Below are 22159 nucleotides of genomic sequence, written 5' to 3' on the forward strand. Positions count from 1 at the left end.
GACATCACTTTGCCAACAAAGGTCCATCTAGTCAAATGTATGGTTTTTCCAGTAGTCATGTATGGATGTGAGTGTTGGACCATAAAGAAGGCTGAGCATTGAAGAATTGATGCTTCTGAACCGTGGTGTTGGAGAAGACTCTTGAGAGTCCCTTGGACTGCAAGGAGATCAAACCAGTCCATCCTAAAGGAAATCAATCCTGAATATTCATTGGAAAGACGGATGCTGAAGCTGAAACTCCAATACTTTGGCCACCTAATGTGAACAGCCAACTCATTAGAAAAGACCCTGATGCTGGGAAAGATTGAAGGCAGGAGAAGGGGACGACAGAGGATGAGATGGTTGGATGGCATTGCCAACTCAATGGACATGAGTTTGAGCAAGTTCCAGGAGATGGTGAAAGACAGGGAAGCCTGGCGTGGTGTAGTCCATGGGGTCGCAGTCAGACGTGACTGAGTGACTGCACAACAACAACAGAGATAATTTTGACAAAATATTTGAAGGACCTGTATGCTGAAAACCATAAAGCATTTGTAAGAGAAATTAAATATTTAAATAAATGGAGAGAGATACTGTGAGAAAAAAAACTGTCCATATATACATGGGTCTGAACTTCTATTCTAACACATTGATCTATTTGTTTATATTTATGCCAACACCATATTGTCTTGTTAGCTTTATAATAATTTTTGAAATCAGGAAGTTTTAGTCTTACATTTTTGTTCTTCTCTTACAAAGTTGTTTTGGGTATTCTAGGACTCTTCCATTTTCACAAGAATTTTAGAATTAGCTTCTTAATTTCTTATAAAGCTTGTTGAAATTTTTATTGGGATTGCACTGAATTGTTTGCCATTTCCTTCTCCAGGGAATCTTCCCAACCCAGGGATCAAACCCACATCTCTACATTGACAGGCGGACTCTTTACCACTGAGCCACTAGGCTCAATAATACATCTATATATTATATGTATACATCATGCATATTATCTAAAAACATATATATTATATATGCATATACATATGTACATTATATATTATATAGATAATGATATGTATACATCTATATGTATATTATACATCTATATATATAGATATGTATATATATAATGGAATACTGCTCATCTATAAAAAAAAGAATGAAATAATGCCATTTGCAGCAATATGGATGGACCTAGTGAATTAAGTTAGAAAGAAAAAGACAAATACCATATTATATCATTACACATGGAATATAAAATATGACACAAATGAGCTTACCTATAAAACAGATACAGACTCATAGAGAACAAGACTTGTTGTTGCCAAGGTGGAGTGTGGGAGAGGGATGGATTAGGAGTTTGGAATTACCAAATGCAAACTATTATATATATGTGTAACTGAATTGCTTTGCTGTACACCAGAAACTAACACAACATTGTAAATTAGCTATATTTCAATCAAATAAATTTACAAAAGAGACCCAATGAGATACCAGTACACATCTTATTAAAATGAATCCAAGCATTGATATAGATTAGAAAAATGTAAAATCATACAACCACTTTGGAAAACAATTTGGCAGTTGCTTAAAGAGTTAAATATATACCTACCATATGATCCAGCTATTTCACTTCTTGTTGTTGGTGTTCAGTTGCCCAGTTGTGTCCGACTCTTTGCAACCCCATGAACTGCAACATGCCAGGTCTCACTGTCCCTCACCATCTCCTGAAGTTTGCCCAAGTTCATGTCCATTGCACTGGTGACACTTACCAGCCATGTCATCCTCTGAAGCCCTCTTCTCGTTCCCCTCAATTTTTCCCAGTATCAGGGACTTCTCCAATGAGTCAGCTGTTCATATCAGATGACCAAAATACTGGACTTTCAGCTTTAGCATATTTCCTTCCGATGAGTATTCAGGATTGATTTCCCTCAAGATTGACTGCTTTGATATCCTTGCAATCCAAGGGGCTCTCAGGAGTCTTCTCTAGCACCACAGATCGAAGGCATCAATTCTTTGGTGTTCTGCCTTCTTTACGGTCCAAATCTCTCAACTGTACATGACCCCTGGGAAGATCATAGCCTTGACTATACGGACCTTCATTGGCAGAGTAATGTCTGTGCTTTTCAACACACTGTCTATGTTTGTCATATCCTTCCTGCCAAGAAGAAGCTGTCCTCTGATTTAATGGCTGCAGTCACTGTCCGTAGTGATTTTCGAGCCCAAGAAGAGGAAATCTGTCATGATACATCCACCTTTTCCACTTCTATTTGACATGAAGTAATGGGGCCAGAGCGACTTCACTTTCACTTGTCACTTTCATGCATTGCAGAAGGAAATGGCAACCCACTCCAGTGCTCTTGCCTGGAGAATCCCAGGGATGGGGGAGCCTGGTGGGCTGCTGTCTATGGGGTTGCACAGAGTTGGACACGACTGAAGCGACTTAGCAGCAGCAGCAGCCGCAGCAATGGGGCCAGATGCCATGATCTTACTTTTTTTTAATATTTAGTTTTAAGCCAGCTCTGTCACTCTCCTCCTTCACCCTCATCAAGAGGCTCTTTAGTTCCTCTTTGCTTTCTGCCATTAGAGTGGTATCATCTGCATATCTGAGATTGTTGATGTTTCTCCAGCTTGTAACTCATCCAGCCCAGATGTTGTGCTCAGTGTATAGGTTAAACAAACAGGTGACAGCAGACAGCCCTGTTGTACTCCTTTCTCAATCTTTAACCAATAAGTTGTTCTATACAGGGTTCTAACTGTTGCTTCTTGACCCGCATACAGGTTTCTTAGGAGACAGGTAAGATGGTCTGGTATTCCCATCTCTTTAAGAGCTTTCCATAGTTTTTAATGATCCACACAGTCAAAGGCTTTAGCGTAGTCCATGAAACAGAGATAGAGATGTTTTGCTGGAATCCCCTTGCTTTCTCTATGACCTGGCGAATGTTGGCAATTTGATCTCTGGTTCCTCTGCCTTTTCTAAATCCAGCTTGGACATCTGGAAGTTCTTGGTTCATGTAATTCTGAAGCATAGCATGCAAGACTTTAAGCATGACCTTACTAGCATGGGAAATGAGTACAACTGTCCAATTGTTAGCACATTCTTTAGTACTATCCTGGAGAAGGCAATGGCACCCCACGCCAGTACTCTTGCCTGGAAAATCCCATGGACGGAGGAGCCTGGTAGGCTGCAGTCCATGGGGTCGCTAACAGTCGGACACGACTGAGCGACTTCACTTTCACTTTTCCCTTTCATGCACTGGAGAAGGAAATGGCAACCCACTCCAGTATTCTTGCCTGGAGAATCCCAGGGACAGAGAAGCCTGGTGGGCTGCCGTCTATGGGGTCGCACAGAGTTGGACATGACTGAAACGACTTAGCAGCAGCAGCAGTAGTACTATCCTTCTTGGGAATTGGAATGAGCAATGACCTTTTCCAGTCCTGTGGCCACTGTGGGGTCTTCCAGATTTACTGACATATTGAATGCAACACCCTGATGGCATCATCCTTTAGGGTTTTAAATAGCTCTACTAGAATTCCATCGCATCCACTAGCTTTATTAACAGTAGTGCTTCCTAAGAATGTCTGGCTCTGGGTGACTGACCACACCATCGTAGTAATCCAGTTCTTTAAGATCTTTTTTGTACAGTTCTTCATGTATCCTTTCCATCTCTTCTTGATCTCTTCACTGTCTACTAGGTTTTTACCATTTCTGTTCTTATTGTGCCCATAAGGCCTTCTTGTCTCTCCGTGCTATTCTTTGGAAGTCTGTGTTTAGTTGGATGTACCTTTTCCTTTCTCCCTTGCTTTTTGCTTCTCTTCTTTCTTCAGCTATTTGTAAAGATATCCTCAGATAACCACTTTGCCTTCTTGCTTTTCTTTTTCTTTAGGATGGTTTTGTTTCCTGCCTCCTGTACAATATTACAGACCTCTGTCCATATTTATTCAGGCATATTGTTAACTAGATTGAATCCCTTGAATCTATTCATTACTTCCAGTGCATATTTCACTTCTACATATTTACTCAAGAGAAAATATTTGTCTTTTCAAAGACTTATATGTGATGTTTATAATAGTTTTATTTGTAAAAACCAAAAACTAGAAACAACTCAAATGTCCATCTTCAAGTTGAGCAGATAAGCAAATTGTTGTCTATCCATAAAGAAGACCACTACTCAGCAGTAAAAAAGGATTGAACTATTGATACATGCTTCAATAATGGATGACTCTCAAAATAATTATGCTTAGTGCAAAAATCTAGACATAAAAAAAGAGGACATATTATATGATTCCACTGATATGAATGTCTAAAATAAACAAACTAATGATAGTGACATAAAGCAGATCAGTACTTACCTAGGAATGGATGGGGTGGGAAGGACTGGCAAAGCAGTATTAGAAATGACCAGGCGGAAACTTTTTAGAGTGATAAATCAGTTCATTATCCTGGTTGTGGTTGTAACTTCAGGATGTACAAATATCAAAACCTAACAGACTGTAGTTTAAATACCTGAAGATTTTGTGTCAGATGTACCTCAATAAAGCTGTTAAAACATGTACAAACACATGCACAAGTGATAGTACATAGCTCCTGAGCCTGTGTAATTAAAAAGATAAAGATTTCAGCTCTCTCCTCGCTGTCCTTTCTCCTTTCACTCTCTGTCTCTTGACACTTATTCTTGGAACCTAGCCGCTAGGTTGTGAGGAAACCTAGGCCACCTGGAAAGGCTATGTGTACTCTAACCATTATAGCAACAAGAGTTCTGCGATTATATTTTCTTTATTGTTTGCAAAGTGAACACTAATATATTAGGGATCTAATACTATACTGGGCTTAGAAGGGGGCAAGTGGAAAGAGACAGTGATATATAAGTTATGAAGGCTAAGTGTAGAAGCAAATAAACTTCAGTGATTAGGATCTTGCTCCTACCACATTTAATTACAATAACACAAACACCCAAACTGCAGCTAGAAAAGAAATAGATATATAAGTTTCCTTACTTTCAAAGGGACTGTGCTTCCCTAGAAACACCTTCCTGCTGAGAAGTCAGCAGCAATTCAGAAGAACTTGCCTGCTGCTTTGGCTTCCTACATCTCCTCACTTCACTATTGGTTTCGCGACATCTTAGACATCTATAGTCTGGCTATACATAAAAAAACTTCAACAGGAAGATGCTGTGAAGACCTGAATTTGAATCATCATAACTGTCAAAGAGAAGAAAACTCCAATTACACATATTTAAAGTTACTTGTTCCTCTGAATAATAAAAAATGTAAATCCTGTTATATATAGGCTCATGTACATAAAATCATTAAACTGCATTCTTCCCCTAGAAAAACCCATAATTAAAAACATGCTTTTAGAATTTTATGGTTAGTTTGCTTGTCAATTAAAATGAAAGATTTCACCTAACATTTATTAATAATTTCTTGTAAAGGGACATTACATACACATAGATTTTACCTCTTTCAATATCATCCATCGGGGATGCTGGGGACATCTTGTCTTTGGATGGAGAATGTTTTATAAGGTTGGGAGTCCTAGCTGAATTTCGCATTTGTTGCTGCTGCTGTTCTATTCGATACTGAATTTTACTGCTTCCTTCAAACCTGCCATTAAGAATAGCAAAAGGTCAAAACCAGTATGATGATTGCAATATAACAACAATTTCAACTTACAAAGCTGCTAAAACTGACAGCTTGTTCTTTATTCTAGAGATCTTTAAAATGTCATTCAAAGATTAAAGCATTCAGTTAATTCATTATATAACAAATGTTTATTGAGCCCTGCTATATACATGGTATACACACAGGTTCATTGAAGGATACAAACGTGAATAAAAACAAAACCACTGCTCCAAATTGAAGAGATAAGACATATACAAATGACTGAAATAAAATGAAATTATACATAAGTATACAAGAGGTACAATATATTTCCTAAATTTTGAAACTTTCATCCTGTTAAAATTAGATCACTCCCACATTTTTCATTTATAACATTAAGACATGTTACTAAAGAAGATTTGTATACTCTCCTTTCAATACTTTTAAGAAAAGAGTATATATAAATAACACAGTTATGCTTGACTTTGCTGCTCCCATTTCCTGTCACTAAATCCTATTAGTTCTTCCTTCACAAAGTATTTGGAACTTCATTTTTCTCTTCAATCCTACTCTCAAGAATCATGGTTTATGCATTTTCCTGTTTCCCACATGGTTTCATTTAAATCAATTTGCTTGGTATATTTACATTTCAAAACAAGAATGTAAGCATGTCGATCCCTGGTTAAAAAAAACTTTAATACAGTATATAACCACCGCCAATAAGACACTGTCCTAATTTCATAGTTAATATTGAAAGCATTAGCTCACCTAACTCTAGCTTCTTCCAGCCTCATTCCCCATTTCTAATATTGGTACACAAACAAAGAAACAAATTTCTGTTCTATTCAAGCAAGTCTTATTCATAGGTTCCAAATAAGTCAGATAAATTCCTACCTTGTTTACGTCCTCATGTTCTGATAATTAAATCAGTATTTTCTAAACTTTTCTACCAATAAAAATCATCTGAGAGGAGAGGATAATTAAAAAAAAAAAAAAGCTTCCTAGGCTCCTTCCCTGATCAGTTGAGTTTGGAAACTCATATGTTTAACAAACACACAAAGGTAATTCTTATCACCAAATATGTTTGGGGCAAACAGTCCTAAATCTTATCCTCCTCTTAAGGTACATCAATAAGAGCTCCCTTAATGCTCTGGTGAACCATAACTTCTCCCTTCTTTTAATTCCTAGAACAAGTTTTGTCTATACTATTAATATTTTTTTGGCTTTTATAGCACAGCCTTTTATGCTACATGTTAATTAATCTACTGCCTATTCCCACCTCCCCCCCAAATCTGAGATGGCTATACTCTCTTATTGACTTTTCTAATGCAATTATATGTTAACCCAATTAAAATGTAGGAGTTTTGAGGTTACTATTTGTATTGGAAATTCTCCCTTTCCTTGCTTCATGTTTTCTAGGTGCTTGATAAAATTTTACTAATGATAATGATATTATTTGGAGAGTGCATAATGGCTCCTTTCAGTCCAGTTCTACAAACATATCTACAATAGAATAAAGATATAACTACATATAAGAAAACATTTAGAAACAAAAGAAGCTTTTTTTTTTTTAATTTTTTAATTTTTTATTTTATTTATTTATTTTTTTTAAGAAGCTTTTATATATCATAGGGAGAAATGGTAAAAGCTTCTGGCTAAAGGATCTTCATCAAATTTAAACTTGCAAAAAAATCAAAACATCTTGTACCACACAGAAAAATCCTTATATAATAATGTGACTTAATCCAATAACTTTTTTCATTAACATTTTCTTTTTTTTTTTTATTAACATTTTCTTAGCAATTTATGTGTTGATAAAATATTTCTTTCATTAACCACATACCTTGTTTTTTTTACAGTGATGTTGCTGCTGAGTTTTTCTAGACGACATTCCCCAGTATCATGGTTAATAATCAAAATGCATTCTTTTAAGTAAGGTTTCTTTGAACCTTTGAAAACAGTTACTGGTGCAGTTGAACCCTGTTTAAAAAGTTAATTATTATTACTTGAAATTTATCATAGAAATTCAGTTGAAAGAGACTGAAATCTTCACTTCCCTGGTACCTCAGCTGGTAAAGAATCCGCCTGCAACGCGGAAGACCTGGGTTTGATCCCTGGGTTGGGAAGATCCCCTGGAAAAGGGAACAGTCCCACTCCAGTATTCTGGCCTGGAGAATTCCATGGACTGTATAGTCCATGGGGTTGCAGAGTTGGACATGACTGAGCGACTTTCACTTGAGATCTTCTGTTTTTCTCAGTCTACATTGTACTTCAAGTCACCTAAGTTAACTACCTAAATTTACTACTCTGGCAATAAGGACTATAGTAAAAAACACAGATGAAGAGAGACTGAGATCTCAAAATTGCTGTCTTGAGGAAAGAGACTAGAGGAAGTAGTTGCGCTAAGCCAGTAAAGATTTGTTTCATAAATCTTTGTAGATTTGGTCTACAACAGGCAATTGGGATTCAATTCTAATACAGGCAATATAATTTACAATAAGGGAACAAAAGTACTGAATTATATTTCCTACCCCTCCTCTTCTTCATTCTTAAATTTAATTTGTCAAATCTGAAATCTTATTAAAGGGGTGCTCCCCTATGCAGATTAAATAAAATGAATGTATCAAGAAACATGTTACATTAAACCCACTGATTAATTTTAGCACCCTTAAAAGTGGGCCAAGCAGACATTATACGCCTCATGATGTAATATAAAAGAAAGTACAAGGCACCATCTACACAGCAGTCTTGCCTGAATAAAAAGAAAAAAAAAACCTTACAAAGAATCTAACTCTCAACAAGCCTTTAAAAATAACTACGAGCTTATAGGAAACATGAGGAGAGAGAAACAAGTTACATAATACCAGACAGAAGTCATTTGAAATCCAGAATGTGGGTACATCCTCTAGGACAATTAATCTGGTTTCTCCAGCAAACTGATGTCATAATAGAGGTCAGGGAATTTTACAGCATAAAAGAGACATAAGAAACATAATATCAGAATGCAATATAGGAATATAAAATAGATAAACAATAAGGACCTACTCTATAGCAAAGGGAAATATGCTCAATATCTTATAATAACTTACAATGGAAAAGAATCTGAAAATATGGATAGATATGTATAACTGAATCACTTTGATATATACTTGAAATAACACAACCTTGTAAATTAACGATACCTCAATAAAAAATAAATGAATACATAAATATGCTATATAGAATCTTATATGGATTCCTAGGGAGAAAAGCTGAAAAAAGACAGTTTTGAAAGCATCATGAAAACATAAATATGGACCAGGTCTTATACATTTTATGTATATTTTATGGTAAGTGATGGTTAGCATGGTCCTTAAGTGAAAATAAAAATATCCTTATCAGTTAAGGATGTATACATAAGCATTTGTGAATATCTGGGATTGCTTTTAAAATATGACAGGAAAAAGAAAGGGTAGGTGACTATATTAAAAACAGCAAAATGGTGATAATTCTTGAAACTCAGTAAGTACATAGGAGTTCATTATACTATCCTATTTTCCATAATAAAAGGTTAAGAACCCTGGCTCACCCCTAACAACCCACATCTACTGACACGCTCCTCTTCTATCCTTTGTTCCTTCTTTCCTCAACCTTGAAGGAATTTTACGTTTCTCATTCTCTTACTTTATCCCACATATATGTATCCCTAAACAATATATTGTTATAATTGCTTGGTTTTGAGCTTTATAGAAGTACATTTAATTTTTACAGCACTAATTATAATAACTTTGTCGAACACAATAGTAATATTAGGTCAAGTTAGAACAAGGTGACTTCTAAAAATCTGCAGCCCCATGGAATGTAGCCCACCAGGCTCCTCTGTCTATGGAATTTTTCAGACAAGAATACTGGAGCAGGTTGCCGTTTTCTACTCCAGGGGAATCTTCTCCACCCAGGGATTGAACTCCTGCACCGTAGGCAGATTCTTTACCACTAGCTGCATTGTAGGTGGATTCTTCACCACCAGAGCGACCTGGAAAGCCCCCATAAAAGACTAAAATGAAGTGTTGCTCAGTCCTGTCAGACTCTTTGGGACCCCGTGGACTGTAGCCTGCCAGCTCCTCTGTCCATGGGATTCTCCAGGCAAGAATACAAGAATACTGGAGTGGGTAGCCATTCCCTTCTCCAGGGGACCTTTATGACCTAGGGATCAAACCCAGGTCTCCTGCATGCAGGCAGACTCTTTACCATCTAAGCCACGAGAAGAGTTGAAAGGGCATATCATATTTTAAAAGTTAACAATTATTAGACATTGTATACATGACCACAAGGAGGAGTATGAGATAAATTTTGTAATTGAGGATGCCATACAAAAGGGATACATTAGAGACATCTCAGAGGTTGGGAGAGAACATGATGAAGCCAAAAGAAAGAAACAAATTTTTCTAAGACAAAAATGATCTATAGGAAGTCAAGCATGCACAGCACATAGAAGAGGACCCATCTGGAGTGGCTTATAAGAAAGAGTGAGATGTGGATCACTCAGGAGAAGCCCTGGTAAGGTACAGAGCCAGAAGTATGATCTTGACAAATATACCTACTTGGCTGGTAAATATATTTTTTAGATGTCTTCACTGAAAACAAGTGAGTAAGATACTCCCAAATTGCAACCCAAGGGCTCCATGTTACATTTAAGAGATTCACGCAATATATTCTCCTTAAAAATACTTGTATTCTTACTTAGAATCGAAAGCATTTTAAAATACTTTATTGTTACTCTGAGTTTCTGAAGAAGGAAGACTGATTAGAATTTTTTTTTATTGCTCCAAGCATTTACAGTACCAAGATCTGCACAGATACTCAATGAATGTTCTTACGAATAATATGAACATTTTTTATTATAAATAAAAGTTAAACAGGCTGTTCACAATCCCTATGCCTGCCTTCTATACTCTGAACAATTTTTTAAAAAATATTTATTTATTTATTCGGCTGTGTTGGGCCTTAATCGTGGCACAGAGGTTCAGTTACCCAGTAACATCTGGGATCCTAGATCCCCGACCAGGGATCAAACCCACGTCCCCTGCATTGCAAGGCAGATTCTCAACCATCAGACCACCAGGAAGATTGCAAACAGCTTTTTAATTAAACTTTTTTACTCATTAAATTGAGCACCACTCTCATTTTAAACTTCAATTTCTGACCTTATTTCAGGTCCCAAGAAAGGGGTATTAAACTATTAAGGTACCAGGAAACTCCTAAGCATATGAACTCTCTTTGCTTCTGAATAACTGCTGAACACATCCTACTACCTCATGTTTCCTGCTATAACCTGACTTCAGAATGCAATTACCACTGCTATCCTCCTACCTTCTTTCCTTCTAGTTTTATTTTCCATCTGCTGACAGGCAAAGCTGAGCATGTTGGATTGTGAGTAACAGAAAAGAAAAGCAATCAGTAATGGAGTAGAAGAGCACAATAGTACTCCCAAAGTAACATGAGGGAAAACAAAGAAAAAAAGAAAAAAGAAGAGATGCTTCATAAATCTATTAAAGAACAAAAAGACAAAACGAATTAAAATAACTAATATATATACATATATATATATATATATATATACTATAACATGATAGAAATAAAAATCAAGTATATCATCTTTGAACTAAATGTGGATAGAATTCTAATAAAAATAGAAAGTGCAAATTAGGTTTAAAACTGAAACACAGAATATTCCATTAATAAAAGGTATATTTAAAAATGTAAGTAAATAAAAGAGACACTAAGATTCCATGAACATGCAAATAAAAAGAAAGCAAAGGTGGCAAAATTAATATTAAACAAGGTGGTATTTAAGCTTAAAATCACAAAAACAAGGTAAAAAGGTTTATTATACAATGATAAAAGATATACTTCATTTAAAAAATATAATTGTAATAGGACATTAAAGTAGGGCTCTAGTCCTAAAATAAGATAAAGTCCCAAGAATGTGGTGGGCTACTTTCCCAAGTGAGCTATGTAAAATTAAAGCAAAGAATCAGACTATATTTATCTTGGAAGGGACTTTGACCAACAGGGTCATCTAGAGTGGCATGTAGCCATCAGACATATGGAACTCTCACATGTCCAGGGTTTGAGAGATAAAGTTGTTGAGCAACCACTAGACATACATTCATCAAATATGACGTGTAGCTGGAAGTTTCCTGTCGGCAATTTCACTGAAGCCCACAAAAGTACCTCACAAGATAACACTAAACATATCCCAGAATTGGAGAGAACCAGTGACAAATCATTAGCAGTCAAGTATCTCTTTTCCTTTCAAAATTCAACATTTTGAAATTTTATAGCAGTCAACCATAGAGAGTTTTTTGTAAAAAAGAGAGACTTGTAAATGCCCAATGCTGACTCCCTTAAGAGTCTTCATTTTTATTCACTTCTTCTATTTGATACTATCAAAGAAAACCTAGGGAAATGAAAATGAGAAAATTTACCCTGTCAAAGAACCACTAGAACCTTAAGGTATTCCTAAAAGAATAATAAAAGTTCTATTTTATGGAATGCCTCGAAGCTTCTAGGCATTTTCACCAAGATGATGAAAATAAGTTGATAAAGAAAATAGGAGAATCTAAATGCCTCAAACTAATAATCAATATATTTCTACAAACATCCACAAAATTAAGAAAAGTGAAAAAATGTAAAGCTCCTACCTAAAGTTCTTTAATGAAGGAAGAAAGTGAAAGTGAAAGGGATTTGTGTCCAACTCTTTGTGACCCCATAGACTATACAGTCCATGGAATTCTCCAGGCCAGAATACTAGAGTGGGTAGCCTTTCTCTTCTCCAGGGGATCTTCCCAACCCAGGGATTGAACCCTGGTCTCCTGCATTGCAGGCAGATTCTTTACCAGCTGAGCTATAAGGGAAACCCAAGAATAATGGGGTGGGTAGCCTATCCCTTCTCCAGGGGATCTTCCCAACCCAGGAATTGGACCAGGGTCTCCTGCATTGCAGGCGGATTCTTTACCAACCGAGCTATCAGGGAAGCCCAGTGAAGGAGGAAAACTCCACAAAATTTGAGAATATAATTTCTATTCTTATTCACAATTGTTTACAGACTGTATGCCCCGGAGGAAAAAAAACTGCTCTTAGCAAACAGTAATTTTAACAATTCTTTTCCATTTCAGCTATGTGAGAGTCACAGGACAGTATAAAATTCAAATTCTTTTGCATTACACAATAGGCCCTTCTTTATCTGATTCATAAATATCTTTCCATCTCCTACCCTGTCCTTATAGGCACCCTTTCTTACCTAGTCATAGTGGCCTATATGTATGTATGTATGTAGTTCTTCAGATGTAACAGACTTTTTTGTTGCTTTGTTGTAGCCCATATCTTTCTTTTCTCTGCCTAAGAAGTCCTTCTCTCTTTCACCTGGGTAATTTCAACTCATCTTCCAAGACAGCATTCCTAATGCCTCCTTTCCTTTTCCAGGCTGAATGACCTCTCCTTTGTACTCCCATAATATTCTGTGTATACCTTTATGATAGTCCTTACATTATGAAACTTAAATCAATTATCGCCTATCTTTCTCATTAAATGGTAATATTTTTTAGGACATCTACCACAACTAGTCTACCTCTGTATTCTTTTTTTTTTGGCTGTGCTGTATATTATGTGGGAAAAACCACCTGATGTTTTTCAATAAATTTTAAATTTAGGTTTTTCTTTAATAAACCTCACAAAGCAAAAAAAAGCCTTAGATTACTGGGTACTTTATTTCCATACTATTTTAGAGACACCAGTATCTGAACATTTTTTAATAACAGAGTAATACAAAGCCTTACTTATCTACACTGTTTCACACTGAAATCTATTTTTCATTTCCTTCAGTTTCTAAGGGAGCACATGAGAAACATACAGTAAAATGCCCCCACGAATTTAATTAACATTAGGGAAAACTTCACAGGCACCAACTGATACAGTCTGACATAAAAGTGAGGTCTCAATGCATAGTGTTGGCTGATAAAAAGAAAAAGATGGAAGGCTAGATAGAGGATAGAGAGCTTACTTGCTATATCTCTAACCATGACAAGCCATCTCATAAATGTATATAAGAGAATGTAGATGAACTAGCACAAAACCATTTATATTACAAAAATTAAACAAAACAAAGAAAAAAAAATCTCAGAAAGTCTGGTGTTTTCTATGTTAAACTACAAATTTACACTCTTGGTTTTCTTTGAGAATAGATCAAGTGAGTATAAAAGAAACAAGTGAGTATAAAAGAAACAAGTTGAATGCTGAGAAATTTCTAACTCAAGGATTGAGAAAACTAGAGCATACAATGTAAACAGTATTTGATAACATCTGAAGATTTTTGAAATGGACAAAACTTTTGGTAAAGGCCCTGTGACCTTGTCTCTCTCTTTACCAACCCATTCCCTAAGTAAGTTATTGCTAAAATCACTCCGAAAGCACAAATCTAACCATGTTAATTCTCTGCTTAAAAACCTCTGAAAGTGAAGTGTTAGTCGCTCAGTCATGACTAACTCATGCTCAGACTCTTTGCAACCCTGTGGTCTGTCCATGGAATTTTCCAGGCAAGAATACTTTCTCCAGGGGATCTTCCTGACCCAGGAATTGAACCCTTGTCTCCTGTGACTTCTGATTTGCAGGCAGATTCTTTACCCACTGAGCCATCAGGGGAACTCTAAAAACCTCTAATGGTTCTCTAATACCTATGGGGTAAACTTCAAATTCTATATTACAACTAAAAGATTCTGTATAATCTGACCCCAATCTACCTTCACAGTCTCATATCAATCATTTTTCATCATTCTGCAATTTACTACATGCATTCATTTAGTCACAAAATTCTAGTCCTTTCTCCACAGAAACTTTTCACATATTGTTCCTTTTGCATAGAATATTCTATTCCTTTTATAACTGGTGAAATTCCACTTGTCCTTTAAGTCTTGGCCCAAATAGCATCTGCTTTGTGAAGCCTTTCAAGATTCCACCAGGCAGAGCATTTAATTCTGTTCACATGCTTAAACAGAATTTCATCAGTGCTCTAATCTATAGCACTAGATGTTCATGTGCCTGTCTGCTATAACAGATTTGGACTAGGTGTCAGAGGATATGTTATTATTCCTAGTTTGTAGTACAAAATCTGGTTCATAATAGTGATTTAATAAATACGTTTAGATCTCCAATTGTTTCACATCATTTAATAAGATAGTTCTTGAAAATTACAAAGTAAAGTTTAAGGTTTCAAGCATTTTAAAATTGTTTTATTTAAGATAGTTTAAGATTTTTTGCTTTGCTGTATTTATTAATTACTTTAACTGATCATCACTATATTAACGGTACAATTATTTTCATTGAAACTTAGTAAAAATCCTATAAAAAATCTCTTCAGTTTAAATATTAATATATATACTTACTTCTATATTTGGTAGAGTAATTGTCACCTGTTCACCTTTGCCGACTTCAAGCTCTCCTTCACAAGAAGTATCAATAGAGGCAGGTTTGAAGTCATCTAAAAATTCATACAGATACAGATTTTTATAAGATAGAATAATACCTGAATATCTAGATATAAAAAAATGAGCATGTTTCAGAGTGATAAATCATTTTTCAGCAACCAGTAATTAAAATGGATTAGAAGAGTCTTAATATTAAAAATAAACAAATAAAATACAATCCATTTTTTCTGTATACATAATTCTGAGAAAAAAAAGAAATAACTACATTCTAAAACAGTATTCCTCACATCATGATCCCTTAGAATCTGTTTATATCAAGATGATCCAAACAAAGATGTTCCACTGCTAAAAATGAAATAATGTCAGTGTCTTCACAATTTGCTAAAACCAATTGTCAGTACAACATTTTCAACTTTCAAGTTTTTGTCGTTGTTGTCCAGTCACCCAGTCGTGTCCGACTCTTTGCAACCCCATGGACTGCAACATGCCAGGTCTCCCTGTCCCTCACCATCTCCCAATGTTTGCCCAAGTTCATGTCCATTACACTGGTGACGCTTACCAGCCATGTCATCCTCTGAAGCCCTCTTCTCCTTCCCCTCAATTTTCCCCAGTATCAGAGACTTCTCCAATGAGTCGGCTGTTCATATCAGATGACCAAAATACTGGAGCTTCAGCAACAGTCCTTCCAATGAGTATTCACGATTGATTTCCCTCAAGATTGACTGCTCTGATATCTTTGCAGTCCAAGGGGCTCTCAGGAGTCTTCTCTAGCACCATAGATCGAAAGCATCAATTCTTTGGCGTTCTGCCTTCTTTACGGTCCAGCTCTCACAACTGTACATGACCCCTGGGAAGGCCATAGCCTTGACTATATGGACCTTCGTTGGCAGAGTAATGTCTCTGCTTTTCAACACACTATGTTTGTCATATCCTTCCTGCCAGGAAGAAACTGTCCTCTGATTTAAGGGCTGCAGTCACCATCTGCAGTGATTTTAGAGCCCAAGAAGAGGAAATCGATATGTCTACCTTCTCCACTTCTATTTGCCATGAAGTAATGGGGCCATGATCTTATTTTTTTCAATATTTAATTTTAAGCCAGCTCTTTCACTCTCATCAAGAGGCTCTTTAGTTCCTCTTTGGTTTCTGCCATTAGAGTGGCATCATCCGCATATCTGGGTTATTGATGTTTCTCCTACCTATCTTGATTCCAGCTTGTAATTCATCCAGCCTGGCATTTTTCATGATATGCTCAGTGTATAGGTTAAACAAACAGATTGACAGCAGGCAGCCCTGTTGTACTCCTTTCTCAATCTTGAACCAATCAGTTGTTCCATACACGGTTCTAACTGTTGCTTCTTGACCCACATACAGGGTTCTCAGGAGACAGGTAAGATGGTCTGGTATTCCCATCTCTTTAAGAGCTTTCCACAATTTGTTATGTTCAGGTTTTTGTTTTCTCCTAATTTCTTTTTATACCACCTTGGTCTCCTACTACCACTTGTCTGCTGTCCTGCGGAAAAGTGAGAGAGTTAGTCGTTCAGTCGTGTCAGACTCTTTGCAATCCATGGACTGTAGCCCACCAGGCTCCTCTGTCCATGGAATTTTCCAGGCAAGAATACTGGAGTGGCCATCTCCTTCTCCAGGGGATCTTCTCAACCCAGGGAACGAACCCTGGTCTCCAGCATTGCACGTAGATTCTTTATCTTCTGAGCCAAGAGGGAACCAAGGAATTCTGCTATCCTAGCAGTATACAAAATGAATGAAAACACAGCAAACACATATTCATGGGGAAACTTTAAACAAAGCTTATTTATTTAAACATCTTGAGTTTCTCATGGATATATATACCACTAAAAGATGTGTAAATTTAACCAAATCTGCCACTTCATAAGAAATTAAAATAAGCTTTCATTGTGGATTAAAGTATGTCATTAAAATATATCACCTAGATGGAACTTAGGGTGCTGAGATATAAATATTTCACATACTAAACAAGCTTAGAAACCTCTAAGAACACAAAGAGAAACTCCAACTAGATTAAAGACCTAAACATTAAGACCAAAAACTATAAAACTCTTAGAGGAAAATATAGGCAGAGAACACTTTGACATAAATCACAGCAAGATCCTCTATGACCCACCTTCTAGAGTATTGGAAATAAAAACTAGAATAAACAAGTGTGATCTAATTAAACTTAAAAGCTTTTTCACAGCAAAGGAAATGAAAAAAAAAAAAGGTGAAAAGACAATCCTCAGAATGGGAGAAAATAATAGCAAATGAAACAACTGACAAGGAATTAATATTCAAAACATACAAGCAGCTCATTGTAGCTCAAGAACAGAAAAACAAACAACCCAATCAAAAAGTTGAAACAGACATTTCTCCAAAGAAGACATACAGATGGCTAATACACACATGAAAACATGCTTAATATTGCCTATCAGTAGAGAAATGCACATCAAAACTACAATGAGATTATCACTTCACACCAGTCAGAATGGCCATCATCAAAAAATCTAAAAATAATAAATACTGGATAGAGTGTGGAGAAAAGGGAACCCTCCTGCACTATTTGTGGGAATGTAAATTGATGTAGCCACTATGAAGAACACTATGGAGATTCCTTAAAAAACTAGGAATAGAACTACCACATGACCTAGCAATCCCACTCCTGCGCATATACTCTGAAAAAACCATAATTGAAAAAGACATATGTACCCCAATGTTCATTGCAGCACTATTTACAATAGCTAGGACATGGAAGGAACCTAGATGTCCATGGACAGATGAATGGATAAAGAAGTTGTGATACATATATACAAGGGAATTTACTTAGCCATAAAAAGGAATGCATTTGAGTCAGTTCTAATGAGGTAGATGAACCTAGAGCCTGTTATACAGAGTGAAGTAAGTCAAAAAAAGAAAAACAAACATTGTATACTAACACATATACATGGAATCTAGAAAAATGATGCTGATGAACCTATTTCCACAGTGGCAGTAGAGACACAGACATAGAGAACAGACTTGTGGACACAGTGGGGGAATGAGAGGGTTGGACGAATTGGGAGAGGAAAATTGAAACATATATATTACCATATGTAAAACAGATAGCCAGCGGGAATTGGCTGTATGATGCAGAGAACTCAAACCTGGTGCTTTGTGACAACCTAGAGGGTTGAGATGGGATGGGAGGTGGGAGAGAGGTTCAAGAGGGAGGAGACATATGGATACCTATGGCTAGTTCATGTTGATGTATGGCAGAAACCAACAAAACATTGTAAAGCAATTATCCTCCAATTAAAAATAAGTAAGTTTAAAAAACTAAGATATGAAAATCACTTAAAACTAATTCACATCAGTATATATCAATGTTTGATAATAATTCTGATATAGAATTCCTTCACTGTTGCCAAGTTATCTTCTGATTTTTTTAAAAGAGAAGCCGGTGTTAGGTAAGAAGTTGGGCATGAGCAATGAGGGGTGGCCTATCCAAAAAGGATGCAAGCTGATCTCTAAAACAAAAATTTGGAACAATGGACTAAAGGGTTTAAAACAACAGACAAGTTATAGCTCAGTTCCACTCAAGTAGACAGATCTTCTGTTAGACAGACACTCCCAAGACACGGGAGCAGGCTGACCCCAAAGCAGCTGTCTTCCTCATCCCTGTTGGCTTCCCTCTTTTTATACTTCCTGTCTCCTCCTTTTGGTTGTGTCCAGTGCAAAATACGGCTTGTACCCACCACCAGTCAAGAAAAGGAACTACAAACGGGCATACACTCAAGGCCAACTGGCAATTGCAAGTTATGTAACAACAGACTCTGTTGTGTATGTCTTCTCATAATTCCATCTGTTATGATCAGATATATGTTATGTGTAGAATATTTACGAACTCTTAAAGGGCTCCTAGCTGCCTAAGGTTACGTGGAGAAGCGCCCGTGGTTAGTTTGTATCCACTATGTGCGCCAAGGGTGCATGTGTAGGAGTTGAAATAGTCTCTGTGGTTATTTTTGTAGTATATCTGTGAGCTCTTGGGTGTGCCTGGAATGTCCATTGTTCCAAATTTTTGTTGTGATGAGGTAAAAACCAAGCAAGAGAAATAAACCAATTTGACACTTGTAATCCATATTTTTGTATAAAGGATCTTGATTTTTAGGATTTACAACTAATTCATGTTAAAACAACATCTGTGGGGGTCAAACAAAACATCTGTAAAGTCAAAATCTGCCAGTAGGCTACTAATCTATAATCTCTATTTTAGTGTTTAAAAACTGATTCTTTTTCTTTATATCATTACTTTTGATCTTCACAACAACAATTTGAATTGAATATTCTCACACAAATTTTACTGATGGTGAACTCCTCTAAGTAATGAAGCCAGTAAAAGATAGGAACTCAAGCCACTATTCTTGCTGTTCAGTCGCTAAGTTGTGTCGCTAAGTCACTTTTTGTGACCCCATGGACTGCAGCACGCCAGGCCCCTCTGTCCCCTGCTGTCTCCTAGAACTTGCTCAGATTCATAACCACTGAGTTGGTGATGCTATATTATCATCTCATCCTCTGTCTCCCCTTTCTTCTTTTGCATTCCATCTTTCCCCGTATCAGGTGGCTGTTTGCATCAAGTTTAAGTATTGGACTCTCACCTTCAGCATCAGTTTTCCAGTGAACATTCAGGGTTGATTTCTTTTAGGACTGACTGGTTTGTTCTTCTTGGCAATCCGAGGGAGTCTCAAGAGTCTTCTCTGGCACCACAATTCAAAAGCATCCATTTTTCAGCGCTCAGCCTTCCTTACTATCCAACACTCACATCCGTACATGACTACCGGAAAAACCATGGCTTTGACAATATGGACTTTTTGGGCAAAGTTATGTCTCTTCTTTTTAATACTCTATCTAGGTTTGTCAGAGAAGGCAATGGCACCCCACTCCAGTACTCTTGCCCGGAGAATCCCAGGGACTGAGGAGCCTGGTGGGGCTACCGTCCATGGGGTTGTACAGAGTCGGACACGACTGAAGCAACTTAGCAGCAGCAGTAGCAGCAGCTAGGTTTGTCAGTTTTCCTTCCACAGAGCAAGTATCTTTTAATTTCATGGCTGCAGTCACCGTCTGTAGTGATTTTGGAGCCCAAGAAAATAAAATCTGTCACTGTTTTCACTTTTTCCTCTTCTATTTGCCATGAAGTGATAGAACCAGATGCCATGATCTTAATTTTTTTTTAATGTTGAGTCTCAAGCCAGGTTTTTCACTCTCCTCTTTTACCCTCATCAACAGACTCTTCAGTTTCTCTTCAGTTTCTGCCATTAGTCTGGCATTTATTCATAGGCTTTTAAGGGCTATGAATCTGGCCCAGTCTGGCATTTCTCATGATGTACTCTGCATATAAGTTAAATAAGCAGGGTGACAATATACAGCCTTGATGTACTCCTTTCCCAATTTATTACCAATGAGTTGTTCCATGTCTGGTTCTAACTGTTGTTTCTTGACCTGCATACAGGTTTCTCAAGAGAGAGATAAGGTGGTTTGGTATTCTGATCTCTTTAAGAATTTTCCACAGTTTGCTGTGATCCACACAGTCAAAGGCTTTAGCATAGTCAAAGAAGCATAAGTAGATGTTTTTCTGGAATTCCCTTGTTTTCTCTATGATCCAACAAATGTTGGCTCTTCTTCCTTTTCTAAATCTAGCTTATGCATCTAGAAGTTCTCAGTTCACATATTGTTGAAGACTAGATTGAAGGATTTTGAGCATATCCTTACTAGTATGTGAAATAAGTACAACTGTATGGTAGTTTGAACATTCTTTGGCATTGGAATGAAAACTGACCTTTTCCAGTCCTGTGGCCACTGCTGAGTTTTCCAAATTTCCTGGCATATTGAGTGCAGCACTTTAACAACATCATCATTTAGGATTTGAAATAGCTCAGCTGGAATTCCATCACCTCCACTAGCTTTGTTTGTAGTAATGCTTCCTAAGTCCACTTGACTTCACACTCCAGGATGTCTAACTCTAGGTGAGTGACCACACCATTCTATATTATACTCTACCCTTCTATATTATATGGCTTCTTTGCCTTAGATCCACAGCTCTGAACTTTTGTATATATGCGTGTGTCTGGGGGTTGGTGATAGGAGGTGAGCAATAGTCATAAGTCCCTTTGGGAATCTGATGAAAATTATAGACCAGCTATAGATTCCTGTCTGCATAAAAATGCATTTATGAAAAACACATCAAATACTATATAATTTCAAGGGATTCACAAGCCCTTAAAAGCCTATGAATAAATGCCTATACTATATGAGAAACACATAACATACAGAAATGTACTCAACATATCTGTAGCTTCACTTAATGATAAGCTGGAATTTATAACCAATAAATCTAGCAAAACTCTTCTGAACCAATCTACATTTCTAATGATTACTGTTGGAATTAATAAATTCCACTTTTTACTTGTTTATCTTAAGTAGTGTTATCTTTTATTTACCTCACACAATAAATTTCTTTTAAAGTATACAACTTTTGTGTTTCAAGGGGTTAAATAGAGCTCTAAAACTACAGAATTTATTGAATAATCTCATGTCATGCTTTGCATATGTTTTTTAATGTCTAAGTTGCTATGATTCCAGACTAAAAAGTTTCTTTCTTTCAGTTTTTCTTAGTTTGGAAACCTCACTACTAATTTTATCATTTGTTTATTTTCTCTGGATTTCCTTCACCTATATTATCTTCAAGTTTACAACACAATTACTTATACCACATTAAGAGTAAAAAACATTTCCTGTTTTGTTCTCAATACTTTTCTGTTACTTTTTGACTGTTTTGGCTGTAGCATCACACAATGTCAGTATCTTCACAAAGGAGCCCACAATTATTATCATAAATTTATTTCCTGGGATTTGAACTAATTCAACTAACTCCAAAATGCATACCCTTTCCATTATACCACACTAATCAGAAGAACATTACTGTAAACATAATTTTAATCGATATTCATTAGTGTACTCTCTAATATTTGCTCACACCAAAGCTTAACAACCACTTTTTTGGGAGTGGCTCCACTTGGTGCCTCACAGTCTTCCTGCAGTCATTGTCCATGAGCTCATCACTTTATGACAGCAAA

At 36.6% G+C, this 22159-nt stretch overlaps 1 protein-coding gene across 1 annotated transcript in view; it reads right to left on the bottom strand.

Moving 5' to 3' along the window:
• Nucleotides 1-22159, bottom strand: part of EAF2 (ELL associated factor 2) — a 41617-nt gene that overhangs the window by 15506 nt on the left and 3952 nt on the right. Inside the window, exons 2-4 of the mRNA XM_081571850.1 lie at nucleotides 15000-15094; nucleotides 7424-7560; nucleotides 5438-5583 (exon numbers count right to left, since the gene is read on the bottom strand). Of these exons, the coding sequence (XP_081427976.1) occupies nucleotides 5438-5583; nucleotides 7424-7560; nucleotides 15000-15094 (378 nt within the window). The remainder of the gene's footprint in view (nucleotides 1-5437; nucleotides 5584-7423; nucleotides 7561-14999; nucleotides 15095-22159) is intronic.

The sequence above is a fragment of the Giraffa tippelskirchi genome, chromosome 2 (assembly GCF_054371585.1).
Source record: "Giraffa tippelskirchi isolate mGirTip1 chromosome 2, T2T-mGirTip1v1.2.pri, whole genome shotgun sequence".
NCBI lineage: Eukaryota > Metazoa > Chordata > Mammalia > Artiodactyla > Giraffidae > Giraffa > Giraffa tippelskirchi.